Genomic DNA, 14344 nt, shown 5'->3' with positions numbered 1-14344 from the left:
AATCTCCGTTGTAGCAAAGACTTTTTGTAGAAATCTAACATTTTTTTGAGTAAATGATTATAAGTTTTAGCTTCTGTTGAGTCATGGGGAAAGTGCTTAGTGCATGTTGATTATGCTGTTTGAACGAGAAAGTTTATTTAAAATATATGACTGCCATTTTCAGTCTCAAAATTGTAAGTGATGCTCTAGCCTTGTCTCCCATCAAAGGTTAGAATCTAATTAAGGGGGCAGTGTTCAGAGAGGACAGAAACACTGAAACAGAAGGAAAGCTCTGCCAGTTGGTCAGATGAATAAAGCAGAAGTCTGTGGGGAAGGTGCAGTGTGAGAGCTGAGCTACTTATACAAAGATCTAGATGCTAGGTAGAAGGTAATTTCAGTAGTAATGAAAAGAATCCCAAACTTTAGGAAGGCTAGGACTGTTTTGCTTTCATCTATCTATTTCTGTAGCAATGTTAAAGACACCTAAGAAAAGTTGATAATAGTTACCATCTAAGTTTCCTTTATTTGTAGAGCTGGTGTTCTTTCTACCAGAGGAGCACTGACCTGATTTCAGTAGAGTTCCAAATGATGTTGTTTTTTGTTTTTGCTTTTGGTTTTTTAAAATTTTTTTTAAAGAGTAATGCAAAATTTTTTTTCTAAGTGGCAAGGTAATCTTTTTTAAAATCAGTCTTTTTTGTTTTAATAAGTATAACTGAAGTTTACGGATCTTCAGTCTTGACCACAAAACATTTTAGCAAAGATGACAGAATTTTATCTTCACAAGGGCTAAATTATCCTTGTTATTCCTACTCCCACAACTGTCTTGCACGTGAGTGTGCTGACATGGACGAAACTGCGTAAATCCATGTGTGTGGAAAACAACTCATCAAGATGGTGTTCCCCTGCCATAGAATCGTCTTCCTTCCCAGAAACCAGCCAGCTTCATCCTCAGAAAGGAGTGACTACAGAATTTCCACGATATTTGTATGAATCTGATTTATAAACAAAGAAAGTTGGAAAACTCATGTTAGAAAAGCAGTCGCCAAGGACAGTTCTTTAATAAGGTCAGCAAAGGCTTATTGTAGATTAGAGGTAGGACACATTCACAAGTGGTGTGATAAGCATAGTCGCTGCTAATTCATTTGTCTCAAGCAGTGTGCTAGGTTTGTATTGGGTCCTGTCTCATCCTTGTAGCTAAGATTCTCTTGAAATTGGAAACTCTTAAGTATATGAAGTTTGTCAAAGCTTACTTCTTAGAAAAGGATGAAAGTTATAACTGGGCTTAGTTAAAGCAGTCCTTGAATTAAATACAATATTGCTGGACGTAAATTAGAGCCTTGTTAGTTACTCTTTTTCCCTAGATCTTTAGCCTGGGAACCCCGAATTTCTCTGAAGTACTTAGAAGGAGAAAAATATTAATTCCTTTATAACTCAATTATGGTATAGAATTTTGTATAATAAAAATAATATTCATAATTCATATGAAAAAGTGAATTAGGGATGTTGTATGTTGATGTGCCTTTCCTTTTTGAAGTTGACACTGTTTCATATGAACTGATTCATTTTTATCATTTTTGTTAAGTATTGTAAATGTTTTCTAGGTTGGATGTTTTTCTTCAGCTGTTATTAGACTTTGCTGCATGCCTTTTGAGATACCCTGCAGTCACCTGTGTAGAAAATAATCCACTTTAGCCCTGCGCACTCACCTTAAGCTCTTTTCTATCAGCCACTGACATTCTGTGAAATTTTTAAGTTTTTTGTTGTTTCTATAAACTGCTTGGCTTTCCAGAGGGAGAGTAAGTGAATGGGGAGGAGTGAACTTAATGTCTGTGTATGATTGTGGTGGTGACCTCATGTCCAGTCTGTAGAGCAGCTGCAGTCTGCTCTAGATAAGGAGTTAAAGAAATGATGGCTTTTTTAAATGTGAGAATTGTGATTCAGGACACTATGTATATTTTCTTTATTTTAGGTGAAGGAATTCAGCATTTCTGTTCTAGTACCTAGAGTAGTGCCACCACAGTTACTTTATAGAAGAAATGACATGTTAATAATTTATCAGTCGCTTTACAGACTTTACAAATATCTCTTTAGTTTGTAGAGGGAAACCTGGAATCTTTCTCATATTTCTTATTTTTTGAACAACATTAAAGACTGGTTAAGAAAATAAAACATTTTTCAATGTAGCAGTCACTAGCCACTAAAGTTCCCAAATTCCAAGTGCTAACTGTGTGTGTGTTGTTTTCCCAAGACAGGGTCTCTCTACATAGCTCTGGCTTGCCTGAACTCTCTTAGTAGACTAGGCTGACCTTGAACCCAGATCCATGTGCCTCTGCCTCCTAAATGCTGGAAATAAAACTGGGTACCACTATGCCCAGCTACCTATGGTATTTTATGCGTTTTAACAAGACTATGTAACATTTTATCAGATTCTTGACTATTAATGCTTTCGGGACTGCAGTTTAGTTAGTCCTTTATGTCTTAGCATATAATATGAATTACCTTGAAAAGCTGGATAAGCATATAATATGAATTACCTTGAAAAGCTGGATAAAACTCTTGTAGATGTTAAACCCCCTCCCTTCTTTTATTAAGCTAGAGATGAAACTCATAGTTCTGTACATGCTAGGCAAGTGCTCTACAGCTGGGCTATATTCCCAACCTAAGGTAATCTAGATTGCCTCAATTTTTGATATATTTCACATAAAAATAGAAATAAGTGAATTTTTATATAAACTTAATGATTTGCTAAGCCTTTGAAAAAATAAGTGCAGTTGATTAGGAAATAGTTGTCATTTATTTAAATATCAAGGTTAATATTAAACATGTTTTTTATAATGAGATATAAATTTAATATGAAGTATTTAATATGAAATAATACTGAGGCTTAAAGTAGTTTCTTTTGGGCTCTAGAAGGAGTATTTTAGTTACTTCTCAATCAAGTTTACAAGAAAAATGTACTGTAAGCAGGCCAGTAAAGGACAGATTCTTAGGTAAATTTTTTTGTTTTACTTAGATTTAGTTAGAGCTCAGTGTATTTTATGGCTATGAAGCTGGAACTTTATGTTGGATATTGAAACTTTATTGTTGGATTGGAATGAGTAGACATATTTTCCCCAGTGTCTTCCAAGAATAAAAACTTACTATGACTTAGCACCCATCACTTAGGTTTGCAGATTGCTCTGAAACCAAAGTAAGTTTAAGAAGACTAATGCAGTGGTATGTGTCTCATTTGGTTGTTTGGGTCTGCACAGACAAAAGTATCTACAAGATAATTCTACTTGACAGTTCAGGTAACTTTACATCCAAGGTAGGCCTAAGAAATAATAAATTTTGGTCTGAAGTAACTATATTCACATTGAAAGACTCAGGAATTACCTGGAACAGATTTGAGTCCCAGAAATTAACTCATAGTAAACGAGTATAGTATTTTGGTGTGACTTTACATAGGTTGTCTTCATTTTTGTAGGCCTTAAAACTAAATATTAAGCATGGATAATACTGTTAACTAAGCAAGTAAGAGCTTTCATTTACAATAGTCTAATGGGTATCAATTATGTTTATTTATTTACTTATTTTCATTTTAAGCCAGAAAAGTATATTTTGTTAGTGAAAGGAGTCTTAGACAATTTCAGTCAAGATAACTTGGAATGAATGATACGTAAGCAAATTTGAAGTAGGGAAAAGGATACTTGGTTCTTCCTTTGGTATATAGATTTACTTTTGTAATAATTATACACAGTACCCAGTGAGATTATTGCTAGCTTCTATTTTCTTAAAAGCTGCTTTATTGACTTTCATTTGCAGTATCCATGCAGTACCTATGTATGTGAAAACAGTAAGCCTTTGTATTAAACACTTCATAAAAAATTTATCATGTGAAATAACTGGAAAATAATAGTATGTTAAATGATATTGAAAGAATATTGAGTTCATAAAACTCAATTTGTTTTCATCATAAAGTGGTTAAGCCCTTAAATCTGTCACCTGCTTAGCACAAGAGGCTGTGCTTTCATTGTATATAAGAGATCTGTGATGGTGGTGACCTACCTCCCATGCTAACCATTCAACTATGCCTCATGAGCCTTAGCCTAAGTTTTCAAAGGTAGATGACAAGATTTTGGGAGAGGACTTAAACACTTTTAAAAATCAGTGTTATTTCTAGATTATGGTAATAAATGTATGTACTTCAAAATAACTACGTACTGATTAGAATTTTTTGAGCTCCTGGGAGCTTAGGATCAAAGCATATCCATTCCTGTCTCTGCTCCCGGGAACCCTGCTATGAGTAAAGAGTCGTCCTGACTCAATGGTGCTCTGCTGCTTCTCCACAGACTTGACTTACTGCTCTGAAGTTACACTAACAATCAGCTAGAGTGAGATGAATTGTTAGAGAATATCATAATAGTTTAACATAACAGTTAAAAACCTATGAGAGCAGTCTGCTATACAAGAGCTAGTTCCAGGACAGGCTCCAAAGCCACAGAGAAACTCTATCTCGTCCCCCCCCCCCCAAAAAACCCCAAATAAACAAACAAACAAAAAACCTACCATTTAAGTGGCTTGATAGGAAAGGCTACCGATAATGAGTTCATAATGAAACTCAATGGTTCTAGTTTGATATTATAGGAAATATGCTGATGAAATCAGAATTTGGACTGAGTTCTGACTCTCTGAATACTTGACAACTAACTTACCTTAACTGTCTTCTATTTTCCAGGAGTGTCCTCTTTGCCTTTTGAATCTTCTCATTTTCCAAGAATCTTAATACATAGACTATGGTTTATTTTTTTACATGTAGCATCTAAAGACATAGAAGCACCCGAGAGAATTAGGGGACTGTGGTAATTTTGGATAATTATCTATGTTTTCTTTCTTAGCCTGTGGACATCTCAACAGCAATGAGTGAACGGGCACTTGCTCAGAAGAGACTCAGTGAGAATGCATTTGACCTTGAAGCAATGAGTATGTTAAATCGAGCTCAAGAACGGGTATGTGACTTTTAATGTTTAAATGAGAATTTCACTATCTAGATTTTCGATTCATTACAGCAGTGGTTGTCAGAAACCAATACCATTTTCAGGTGTGTGTTAGTGGAGACCTGGACTCAGTCTACATATGCTGTTTTATACTTGATATTCGTTATACTTTATTCTGTCTTAATTGCTGACTTATTTTAAATAAAAATGACTTAGACCTAATGAGACTAAGAAAATGTTTATTGCATATTATGGGAAGAACTATTTGAGAACAAAATAGAAAATAAATCCCTAAAGAGATTACAGTCTGATATGCACGTAAGTGCCCAGAACAACTCCATGAGGTATTACTATTACTCTCTTTGTTTCAGCTAAGCAAACTGAGCTAAGCAGTAGTCAGCTGATACCCACAACTCGTCAGTAGAAGTGAGGTTCATTACCCAAATAATAATGAATCAGAGTCTACTTTGAACAGGAAGGAAATAGCTTTTCATTTTATGCTAAATCTATATAGGAACAGTTTAGGTAGGAAGTAACATTGCTGGTAATACAGGTATGCATTAAATGCAACATGAAAGACACCTGATTCTGCAGCACAGTAGGTGTTTCTGCTTTTGACCTTTTTCTGTACTATGCCATGTGTAGATATTATCTCGCAGGATTCGCCAGAGATTCAGATGACATGGCAGTTATTTGGATGCACTTGTATGATATGTCAAATGACAAAGGCAGAGATCTTTGGCCATAAGAACTACATTTTTCGTCTCCAACCTCATACCTTCTTTTGCATTAATAGATTTCACTGAATTCTGTAAAACTTACTTAAACTTTAAAATATATCATTATTTGACTACTTCAGGAACCAAATCATTTTCCTCAGTGAATTAAACTACCAGTGTGGCGCTTTCATCAGATCAATACTTTTACTTAATGAAGATGGCTTCTTTTTCTTCAGATTGATGCCTGGGCTCAGTTGAACTCTATCCCTGGGCAGTTCACAGGAAGTACAGGAGTGCAGGTCCTAACACAGGAACAGCTGGCTAATACTGGTGCCCAAGCCTGGATTAAAAAGGTACACGGACTATCAAAAAATAAGAAGCTGAGTTTTTTGTTGTTGTTTTTGTTTTTTTGGTAATCATACCTTAAAAATGGAGAGGCAAGTGACTAACCTAAGTTCCTGAGTAAGTTCACTATGCGTAAATGCTCCAGGATGGACACTGAAGATGGGCTGAAATCCTGAGACAATGCCAAATGCACACATATGACTCGAGAGCCACTCACTTTATATCTGAAGGTGGTTGTTTTTCATGATTTTGCAGTTGGTTTTAGTGGGGGTGGTTCTACTTAACTGTTTTGAATGCTAACTGTACCAGGTGCTGTTCAGAATCCTCCGCAGTTCCTGTCGGACTACTAACCTAATCATTTCAGAGCAGTGTGCTCAAACATTCTCATCACGGGATACTTTATTACAGGTTTAGTTTTGGTGGATCACTACCCCCAAGAGCCCTTTGCCACCCTAATATTCCATTCCTCTGTCCTTGTCCTCTCATTAGTGCCTGCACCCGCTTATAAATACCTTTGCTCCTACCTTCCTATTATGACTTCTAGCCCCAGGTCCCTATATGGTGGTCAACTATTAGATCTAATTAAGTGGTTGGGAGGCCCTAATTAATACTGCATGTGGTAAACTTGCCATGGGACTGAAAGGTGGGAGGAGGATGGCTGTGGAATGTGGGGTGGGCAGTTGTGAAGGGGGGTAAGAGGGTGGGTTGGGCTGGAGATAACTATCTGTGGACCACCATTTAGGTCCTGGTGGCCTCTGGTGATCCACAGGCTCAATTTGAGAACCACTGACTTCATGAAAAAACAGGATATGTAAGACCTAAAATCAAGGGAGAGGACGGACATCTCATGCTACGAAGATGTAGGTGCACCTGATCTCAGATTCCTGCAATGAGATTTGTCAACTCTACCTACGGCTACCTCATTGTTGGGGGAGTCTTAGGTGGTTAAAAGGGGGCATTCTGAAGGAATGACGCTTGGTGACGGGCTGTGGTTTGGTTGGATGGGTGATGAGAAATTTGTTTCAGGAGTACTGGCAACAGCAGTGCTGAAACTGGGAGGCTGCGTGGTCTCTTGGATTGGGAAGGTTTCTTTGTCCTGCTGTACTCCTGACTCCTTGTGTGATCGTGGGCAAGTAATTCCTTGGAATTTTTGTCTCCCAAGTGTCAAGTTGTGGGAGACAGGTTGTTATCAATGTCTCCAACAATGGTAATCAGTGATGTGATGGGTACCTTATTACTTATATGTACGAGTGCTACTCATGGATGAGGTGAATTTTTCAAAAAAGAAAATTTTGGTTGCTTTGGACATTTAATATAACAGTTTTATAGCAAGCATTCCCTGTGGTTCTCTTATTAACTAATTAATATAAGGTATTACACATCTTCATTGTGCTTGCCTTTCCCCTGTTAGAAAGTTGCACGCATATGTACCTAGGCATTGGTTTTGGGGTAAAAAGGGATAATCTAGCAGTATTTTAAATGATCGGATTAATTTTATATACTAATACTTCATATAAATTATAGAAGTTGATAGTTGAAAAGTAGCTTTCATTTTAGTGGGGAGGAATTGTTTACTATTTTTGACATTGGGCATTAAAACTGGGGCCCTCAGTTTTACGTAGTAAGCAAGCTTTCGAGAGTCACACGTTCAGTCATGTTTCATTTATTTGGTCCTGAAGCTCAGTGTTAGGTATTTGTGAGTATTTATGCTTGTAATAGTTCATGTGCATTGCCAGGTAGAAGCTTCTGGAAGGTTTTCCACTGAAATGTGCTGCTCTCTGTGTATGTGTAAAGAGCAGATAAACATAAGTGAATTTCCAAGGTGAGTTTGCACTTACTCGAGTGGCTCCCTATACACCGTCTCACAAATAGATTTGTGCTGTTTTTCAGCTTGTAAGTAGTTATTGTTTACTAGAACCTTGAGAATGATTTAGCTTTACATTTTATATATAATATAATCTTGGAAGCAAATTCTTACATTATAGAAGGAATCAACAATCACAGAAAAATGATCGTATTGTGAATTACTGGGTAGAGTATCTGTTGAATGGAAACTGGAGGAGCATTATTTTATTAAAATAGGCCAGTGCATTTATGAGTCATTAGGCAACTGAAAATTTCATTGGTACTTTTCAAACGTTCTTTCTATACCCATTAAATTGTGTTTAGGAAATGTTGAAATGGCCATTTGGCTTTTCTTGGCCCAGCACTGTCATGTATTGATAACCATAGGGAATACCAACTAATACCCTGTGTTCTTTAGTTTGTTTTAGAATACTTTTAGATTAAGAGAAATATTTCATTTATATTATTTATCAGTAAGACATTTAAAATTTCATTAATTTTAAGGGACCTTTATTTTCTCAAAGTATTTGGGTTTTAATTTCATAAAAATGTTGGTTATTGTGTTCTCATTAGATCAAGACAGCTTTTTACACTGGGTAAAGAGGCAGGTGCTAATATAATAGCAAACCGAAGTGAAAACTGGGCTACATGGGGATTTATATTGTACTCTGTCTGTACAGTTGCCCTTTTTTTTAGGAGTGTTACCTGGAAAAGAGGGGAGATGAACCTGAAGTAAGTATAGTCATTCTAGGTGTGTAGCATCAAGGCAGTGGAAACCCAAGCATCAGCTAACTTTTCTCTTTATACATCCACAATGCATGGCCTGCACCAAATAAGGAACTGAACCAGGGGTATGTTTTTACCTCCACAGCTGCCTCCTTCCATCAGAGCACCTTGTTGAACTTAATGTCTAGTCACATGTCCTTGGCATATTTTCTCCCCAACATTTAATTACAAAGCTGGGAAACAAAGCTTATATATTTTACTGCAGTGTAAAAATATAACTTTTAAGTATCAGCTTACTGATAGAAGGAAAAAGAATGCATACCTGCTTGCTGAGCTACCAAACATTTGACTCTGTAATGACTTAGTATATATCTGACAGAGAACATTAACTTAAAATGTTATAATCTGAAATAAAACATTGTTTAGAGATGCTTCAACTAAAAAGAAAAAACCCCACATAGATCAACAGCAGAATTCATTGCTGATAGAATGTGCATTGACGCCTATTTCAAAAGGCACTGGCCATTTCTCAGCTGGAAGATCCAAGACTGCTGACCGTGCTAATGCACATAGTTGTGCAGCCCAGGACATTAAGTGGTTTGCTGCTTTGATGGAAAATATGGTTCAGTGGGTTGGATACGAGAGAGATGATTGTTCACAGAATAACCTGTGAACTTTCACCCCTCTGTATGGAAACTTGTTTCAGGGCCAAATCCTTGTAGCTGTCTTCTTGCCCCGGTCAGTGCCAGCCGTACTATTCACAACACTGCTGCTACCGAGGCCTAGGTATGTAAACATTTAAGGAGTTTTTTAAGTCTCTTAACATCAAGCCAGGTTTTAGAAGAATTCAGATTTGGTACTCAGGGTATCTGATGTGCTTATAACTTACTACATGTAAATTTATTCTGTTTATAGGGATTTTCTAAGTAAAAATTTGATACTTGCTTTATAGTAGAATGGGAAAGAAAACTGGATGACAACTGTATGCTTCTTCAGTGTCCAAAAACTATTTTAAAATAATTTCTAGGCTTTATTCATAAACTAGGTATATCTGAGATAATAATATTGACTGTTTTAACATTGCCTTCTTTTTATTTTACAAGCTAAGAAGAGATACCAGTGAACCTAAATAGTGGACGAAAACAGGAGTGCTCTTTTTGTTGTTGTTTTTTTTTGGAGGGGGGCACCGAGGGGCAACTGTTAAAATTGCCATTTGACTTTCAAGTGTTGGTAATTATTACTAGAGCATAAGCTACAGAATGTACTAAGCATAGTAGAGTTTAAATTTAATGCTACTGATCTAGAAGTAAAGGAGGATTTAACATTGTAGTTCAGTTCTAACTTTAAAATGGGGGCCTTTTCCCTTTTTTTTCTTTGGATAGGATCAGTTTTTAAGAGCAGCCCCAGTAACTGGAGGAATGGGTGCTGTCTTGATGAGAAAAATGGGCTGGAGAGAAGGAGAAGGGTTAGGAAAGAACAAAGAAGGAAATAAGGAACCTATCCTCGTTGATTTTAAGACAGACCGGAAAGGTAAGTTCTTTTGAAATATTTTGAATCCCATTTTCTTTAGTTTTTATCTTATTTTGGTGTTAGTGACCATGGACTGGAGACAAATATTGAACAGCTCTTTGCTAGAGAAACCTTTAACACATTTTTCACACAGAGCAGCTTATTTCTGTTGATGAAGATATTAGTTTGACAACTTGCATTGTGGCAGTTATTATGAAAATCTGTGTGCGTTTTGAATATTTAAATTTAAAATTTTTTTCTTTTGCTCTTAATGGAGATTATTTTAGTTGGTTTCCTTTTTATTCTTGTTACATTTATTTATTGTGCAGGCATTACATGGCAAGCACCCTTACTTGTGGAAACATCTTGGTCCATTATTTGGTTGTCTTTTTTTTTTTTTTTTTAAATGATTTATATATAGAGGTCTGCTTTTTCTGCATGTATGTTTTTGCAACATGTATATGCCCAGTGCCCATAAAGCCCAGAAGAGGGCATTGAATCCTGGGACTAAAATTAGAGATGGTTGTGAGCTGCAGGGACGCATGGAAGACCAGCGCTCTTAACTGTTGAACCATCTCTCTAGCTTTTTTGGTGGTCTTTTCAGACAGCCTTTCTGTCTGTCTGTCTCTGCTGGGTCTTGAGTGGCCTTGAACTTGAAATGATCTTCTTGCCTTGTTTCCTGAGAGCTAGAATTACAGGTCATCACAGTCCTTGGCTTGTTTGTTTATCTTTATTTCTAACGTGTTATTTTTCTTTCTTAGACACTTTAGTTTCTTAATTTCTAAGTTTCTACTTGATTTAAAAAGCTTTAAAAAGTTTAGTATTTGTGTTGTGGGTGAAATCACAGATAAGCAGCAGTCAGCAGTATTAGTTCTTCATTACCTCCTGTTGGGGACCTTGGAATTGTTACCTGTTAGCTGTTTTAGTTAAGAGCTGGCTAGTGGCAGAGCTGTTGAATGTTGAATGTTGGTTGGTAGCTCATATTCCTTGTGTAAACCTTTACTTATTTAAGGTATGGGCCAGGCCTGGTGGTGAATGCCTTAGATACCAGCAGAGACAGGCAAATCTCTTTAAGTTTGAGGTCAGCCTGGTTTACGGAGCAAGACTTATTAGGACAGCCATGGCTACCAAAAGAAAACCTGTCAACAAAAAAACAAAGCAAAACAAACAAGTAGCCGGAGGTAGAGGTAGGCATATTTCTGTGAGTTCCAGGACAGTCAAAGCCACAGAGAAAACCCTGTCTTGGAAAAACAAACAAAAGGGACATCTATCATATAGCCGAGGTGAGCCTTGAGCTCCCCTCCCCCCCAATCCTATTGCTAGACTTCTCAAATTCTTGGATTATAGGCATGTGCTACCACATACAATTTTGACATGACGTTTAGAAACTTGTTTTTTTTTTTTTTCTCAATGATAAGTTGGAGTTAAATTTCAATTTGTCTGGTAAATAGACTATCTGTGAATCTAGTTGCTTTTGTATAATTCTAGGAAGTATCCACATTGAAATTATTCAACATAATGTGTGAACTTTCAAACAGAGGGAAAGTCTATTCTAACAATAGAGTGGCTGAAAAGTTTGCTTTTTAAAGACAAAAAGTGGGAAATTGCACTACTTGGTATGTAGGGAGGGGCTTACATTTTTTAAAGATGCAGGGTCTCATTTTGGGGACACTTCCTTTTTCACTGTGTGTGCCTTTGTTTTGCAGGGGCCATACTTTTAACTTCAACCGGTTTTAAAAGATTAATTTGTAAAGTTACTTGCAGTTAGTAGTTTCCACTCTTTAAACTTGTAGGAAAAAAGACTGTGAGATGCTGACAGTGACATGGCCCTTCTCTGAGTGTGCTTGTGTGCACTTGGTAGATGTCAGGCACCATCCACCTTGACTTTGGAAACAGGGTCTCACTTGCCTGGAGCCCACCAAATGGTATGCTGGATGGTAGAAAGCCCCAGGGACCCACCTGTCACCCAAGTGCTGGAATTACAAGTGTGTTCTAACACAGCTGGCTTTTCAGAATTTGATGGGGCTCAGACTCAGATCCTTGTGACAGTGCTTTGTGACTAAGCTAAAGTCCATTTTGATATAAATCTACTGAGTATTTTATTTGAAGGCATCAGTATTTTGGTTTTAGTAGGAGGAGGTATTTTTTTCCATCTATTATAATTTTAAAATACTTATCTTGTAAATTTTGGCTTCCTTTTTATAGGTCTTGTTGCAGTAGGAGAGAGAGCACAGAAGAGGTCTGGGAACTTCTCTGCTGCAATGAAAGACTTATCAGGTGAGAACAAAACCCTTACTTACTCATACCATAAAATCTTAAGTTGTTGCAAAGTTGGTGGAAATATTTATAATACTTGTTTTTTTTTTTTTTCTCTACAGGCAAACATCCTGTGTCTGCCTTGATGGAAATCTGTAATAAAAGAAGGTGGCAACCACCTGAATTTCTCTTGGTCCATGATAGTGGCCCAGATCATCGCAAACATTTTCTCTTTAGGGTAAATATGAATTTATATACTAATTATATACCAGTATCAGAGGGCTAAGGGATAGGTGTGATACAACCAGTGTTAATATTCTGTGGGTGGGTTACAGATGTGCATATATGTGGGAAGAGTGGGTAATTCTTTAATGTGTAATTAAGAATTAGAAAATTAAATGGGGGGTATAGACAAAATATGGTTAACATCTGATACTTTCTAGGGGAATGGGTGGGTAATTAGTACTTTTAAAATGATGCGGAGACCTGCATTTATTTTGCAGTTTCCTTTTTAAAATCATTTACTGCTTCTGGGTTGAGATTAATTTTAATTTGGGGTTTATAATTGTAAATTATTTTTAGAATTTAGTGAAAAAGTACAAAGCTAATAGATATTAAAGTTTGATGCTGTTCTTATTGTATGTTTTTCTTGAATAGGTATTGAGAAATGGAAGCCCTTACCAGCCCAATTGTATGTTTTTCTTGAATAGGTATTGATTAATGGAAGCGCTTACCAGCCCAGCTTTGCCAGCCCTAATAAGAAGCATGCTAAAGCCACAGCAGCTACTGTGGTTCTTCAAGCAATGGGCCTTGTACCAAAGGACCTCATGGCTAATGCCACTTGCTTCAGGAGTGCCTCACGTAGATAGATTGAGGTTTTATATTAATCATTTCAGATAATTTTACTCTGCATCACAATGTATTTCCTCCTTAATGTTGTAAATATTTCACAATTTAAGACATTGTGTAAAAAGCAATCTGTACAAACATCTTCTGGCTTTGGTTTTTGTACCATGGAAATTGTATTTAACCATACAGGGTTTTGGTATGTTTATATTGTTTACCTTAGTGATGTATTTGTTTAAGTGGCTAACATCAAAACAATTGTTTGAAGGCATCAGTAATATTCAGTGTGGAATGTTAAATAACGCTTTTATACTGTATTTTGTACTATGATGTAACTCCCCTTCCTTATGGCTAGGCTACTGTAACACTTGCCTGTAATCAGTGAAGGGCTGTGCACCTTGTACTATTTCACAATGGGTTCTGCTGGACAGATACTGGGCCAGTGTTATTAAAGTAATGAAGCAAGATCTGTTCCACAGGGCTAATGCCACCATTCCCCCGCCCCCTTAAATTTTTGTAGAGGTTATGAAAAGAAAGTGATCTGTTGTGTCATGATCAGCACTAAGTCCTGCATTCCCATTAAAGCCACTTGGATCATAAGAAGGGAGTGAATGGAAGTCCAACTAGAATTTTATTTCAGAGGCCAAGTACATATTTAGTATGGCTTGAGTTGTGATATAGTTTTACTTTGATGTGCATTTTGAATTTCAGCTACACCTAGATAGACGTAAATAAAAATGCTGTAACCAACTTATCTAATAAAAATTGGCAATCAGCCACTATTTTGTTGAATATGAGAAAGTTTAAGTTGATGTTAATTTTTTAGGGTCTGATAGAATATTCATGTGTATTACAGTGGTATTCATATGCTATGTCTCTAAACTTTATTTTCAAAAGCTTAAGGCCCAAATACAACCTTCTCTGGAATAAATGTGGTGTTTTATTTTCTGGCTTTATGGAACACATATAACTAACTATTATTATTTGTTACCCAATACTTGTGACTTCTATGCACGTTTATTTGAAAATGCTGAATTTTACACACACATGCAAACACACAGACTACCTATAAGCACAATGAGTAAGCTCAGATTCACCATCCAACACTTCTGTCTCACTCTACAGAAGAACACAAGTGTGAGT

General features: G+C 36.6%; 1 protein-coding gene across 7 annotated transcripts in view; it reads left to right on the top strand.

Moving 5' to 3' along the window:
- The window catches only part of Son (SON DNA and RNA binding protein), a 32996-nt gene extending 18864 nt beyond the window's left edge, over positions 1 to 14132 (top strand). The window contains exons 8-13 of one of the 7 annotated variants that reach the window (XM_048422540.3): positions 4857 to 4967; positions 5911 to 6027; positions 9973 to 10120; positions 12305 to 12376; positions 12478 to 12593; positions 13066 to 14132. In XM_048422540.3, coding sequence (XP_048278497.3) covers positions 4857 to 4967; positions 5911 to 6027; positions 9973 to 10120; positions 12305 to 12376; positions 12478 to 12593; positions 13066 to 13224 — 723 coding nt within the window. In that variant the 3' untranslated portion in view covers positions 13225 to 14132. The other 6 variants (XM_048422543.3, XR_007229590.3, XM_048422546.3 and 3 more) reach the window with 6 other exon arrangements.
- Positions 14133 to 14344: the final 212 nt, after the last annotated feature.

This window comes from Myodes glareolus, chromosome 2, assembly GCF_982192425.1.
Source record: "Myodes glareolus chromosome 2, mMyoGla1.1, whole genome shotgun sequence".
NCBI classification, from domain to species: domain Eukaryota; kingdom Metazoa; phylum Chordata; class Mammalia; order Rodentia; family Cricetidae; genus Myodes; species Myodes glareolus.
Note: the sequence above shows the minus strand (reverse complement) of the source record. Positions and strands in the feature narration are given on the sequence as shown.